This window comes from Sphaeroforma arctica (genome assembly GCF_001186125.1).
Source record: "Sphaeroforma arctica JP610 unplaced genomic scaffold supercont1.1263, whole genome shotgun sequence".
In the NCBI taxonomy this organism is placed as follows: Eukaryota; class Ichthyosporea; order Ichthyophonida; genus Sphaeroforma; species Sphaeroforma arctica.
This window is the reverse complement of record NW_014039295.1, coordinates 13,413-16,695: the sequence shown is the minus strand read 5'-3', so window position 1 is coordinate 16,695 and position 3,283 is coordinate 13,413. Positions and strand designations below refer to the sequence as shown.

The window sequence follows — 3,283 nt, the reverse complement described above, 5'->3', positions numbered from 1 at the left end:
TTCGAGCTAAAACCCTTTTATAGTTCTCCTATATTTTCTTTTCTTTTCGTATTTGTTTCAAAACTTCAATTGTATGTTTGTTTGATTCTTTGTTAAAAAAAAACTAAAAAAACATTCTAATTTCGATATTGCAAAAGTGAGAGGACAATGATAGAAACAATTTGATTGGCCCACAGGTTTTCGGCCTATCCGACCATAGGATGCGTGCTCTTGACCCAGTATATGTATCACCTCTATAATACATTGATACACAAACCTATCATAACTAAGATTCTACTTTTTCATATCTAACTCTACGAATTTCCTTTTACCTGTGCTAGATATCGCGTGATAGTTATACGTGTAACAGGATGTGTGTATACAACTGTTATATTTGATAATATACTGTACGTACTTGTAGTAATATTTACACCGAGAAACGTGTGTGTCGTTATGGTAGCGTGGCATATAATTCTATAAATGAGAAATGATTGGTTTTTTATGTTATTCAGTCCTTCAATATCAAGAGGGATATATTTACTGTCAGTGGCAGAGTAATGTATGAGTCACTAACAGTACAGAAAAAAACAATTGACCAATGCGAAAATGAAAGTTGACATCTATCGAAAAGGACAACTAAAAATTTGACAACTAACGAGGACCCACTGTATATTTCTTTAAAAAATAGAAATAGCCTGTTAGGCTGTCCGTCTGTCCGCATCGTCTCTTAAATATTCGTTGTTTCCAAAAAAAATAATAGAGGACACTCACCCGACGCGCGAAGGCCGACGAACCTGTATTTACCGTTGTTTAGAGACTGGCTGGCCGAGGCCCGCGAGGGCGACTTCACTCTGAAGTTTACACACAACAAGAGAAGACTAAGTAGAAGAGAGAAGAAAAGTTCAAAGTTCACAACTATTATTTATACAATTTAAAAAAAAATGCAGTTTTACACCTATTTACAGTTTCTACTTTTACACCGTATTGTCCGTTATTAACTTATTCGCTACACAGTCACACACTGTTGTATTTTGACTTTTTTCGAGTAAAAAATAGCTACAGTCAGTAACTCAGTACTAATTTGTTTTTTCACCAAATTTAAAACGACAAGACCAGCGCGTCTCTTCACTCAATAGAGTAGAGAGTAGAGAGTCTATCTCTCTAGCACTCTACTAGTCTAGATGTAGTAGTAGAGATACTCTACAGACACTCTACAGAGAGTCTACACTCTAAATTCGTAAGTCTCGACAGTGAACAGTCTACTCACTCTACTGTATCTACAATTCTACAGTCTGTATCTAAGGCTCTCGAGTCTCGACTCTATTTGAGTCATTTATAGTTTTATACTCGGCTCTATTTAAAAAAAATACTCTCTGAAGTCTGACCACTTCAACAATCAAAATAAAAAGTGTGACTTTGTAATACAGCTCAATCGTCAATGAGATTGAAAAAAAAGCTGTAAAACAATCACGTATTTTTTTTAAAGATAACGAATCTATCCTACCAGATGACTATTGAAATGAGAAGGGATTTAAACTTTTGTTTTTTGGTTTTTTTAAAAGTGCTGCCTTTTATTTTGTAAAAAATAAAGCCCTACCTCTCAGCCTCAGCGGGCTCTGTAAAATGTAAATACATACATAGCCTTAAATCTGTAGTCACTCTAGACCTAGAGTCTGGGACCTATCTACTCTAGGCAGCTACTCTGTAGGGTACCCAGTGCTCCTCTGAGTCCCCAGATTCCCCACTCCCCACTCCCCATTCCCCACTCCCCCAGACCCCCCCTCTCCTGTGTGTGAGTGAGAGTCCCTACTAGTAGTAGAGTTCCCCACTCCCCAGAGCCAGTGAGGGCCTGGCTGACTGGCTGTGATGCTCAGTCCCGAGTCCCGACTCTCCATTCCCCCAGAGTCCCAGTCTCCTAGAGGACCCAGACTGACCCCAGCCCTCATCCCCCGGTCCCCACTCGCTATTGACCTACAAAGTCATCGACTCATCGGTTATCACATAATACTATTGACCTACAAAGTCATCGACTCATCGGTTATCACATAATACTATTGACCTACAAAGTCATCGACTCATCGGTTATCACATAATACTATTGACCTACAAAGTCATCGACTCATCGGTTATCACATAATACAGTATAAAGTTCTAAATAGTAATACAACCAGCCAGCGGCGCCCAGAGCTGGCCGCTGCACATAGGGTTGCGGCGGTGCGTCCAATAACGTTCCAAGAATCCAAGCCTTAGCCCTTAGGCCAGCAAGAGTAGGAGGGCTGAGGGACCCCAGGCTTAGCAGACAGGCCGCAGGACACACAATATTTATAACAACAGAAGATTATTTACAGGACCAGGAATCCAGGTTCATTTTGTTAAAAAAAATCATGATTGTGAAAATTAATATATATTTACTTTAGACTTTTGAGTGTTCAATTTAGAGGGCTAAATATGTTTTGAGTACATATTTACTTCGTGTTTTTTGGGGGGATTTTTTATTATAAAATAACAAACAATATGCATATATAAATACATATATTATTTATAACTGTGCTTCCATTCGGCCTTGTTATGCCTATATATTTAAAAGGCTTTTGTGTGCCGAGTGCTGACTCTTCTTGTGATTTTTTTTTACAAAATACAGTTGAGACTTGGAGAGATTTTTACACCATTTAACTACACGTCCTTTTTTTTTTAAATATATAAACCGATGAGACGAGATATAGTACAGTCGCTCACCTCGCAGTTAAACTTGTTACAACAGTCACTCGCTTCGCAGATAGACTTATTTCTACAGTCACTCGCTTCGCAGACAGACTGATTTCTACAGTCACGCGCTTCACGACTCAATTCTTTTGGCCTACGTATTAAATATCTCGCACAAGTCACGCATCATCATGACCAACGCTTCGTTACATTCATCTCTGCCTCCTTTAGTACCCGTTCGTGGGCCGAAATATTCATCATACGTGAAGAAAAGGCAGGATAAAAAAGCGGTAAGTTTACATCATTACTATTGATGACGTCTTGGTCTGCATTTCGACTTTAAACGATTATAGGTGTCCACGGATCGGAGTTTGATACTATCGTGGAAATTGATCAATATTTGCGGAGAACTCGTGCGTCTTTTTATCAGATAGAGTTTTGAGTTGATCTGTTTATACTTTCTAGTACGGAACGATATAGCAAATCTGTTTGATTCTACGCGACCAGATAGCTTCATTTATATATATATATATATATATGTGTGTGTGTGTGTGTACGTATATATATGTAAATATATATATGTAAATATATATATGTTAAT

The 3,283-nt window shown here is 38.2% G+C and overlaps 1 protein-coding gene across 1 annotated transcript; it reads right to left on the bottom strand.

Annotated features, from left to right (window-relative positions):
* Positions 1-1,676: 1,676 nt before the first annotated feature.
* SARC_10476 (hypothetical protein) lies at positions 1,677-1,925 on the bottom strand (the record flags this gene model as incomplete). Its single annotated transcript, XM_014295483.1, has 1 exon — positions 1,677-1,925. The coding sequence occupies one exon, from the start codon at positions 1,923-1,925 to the stop codon at positions 1,677-1,679; it is 249 nt and encodes an 82-aa protein (XP_014150958.1).
* Between the last annotated feature and the right edge of the window lie 1,358 nt (positions 1,926-3,283).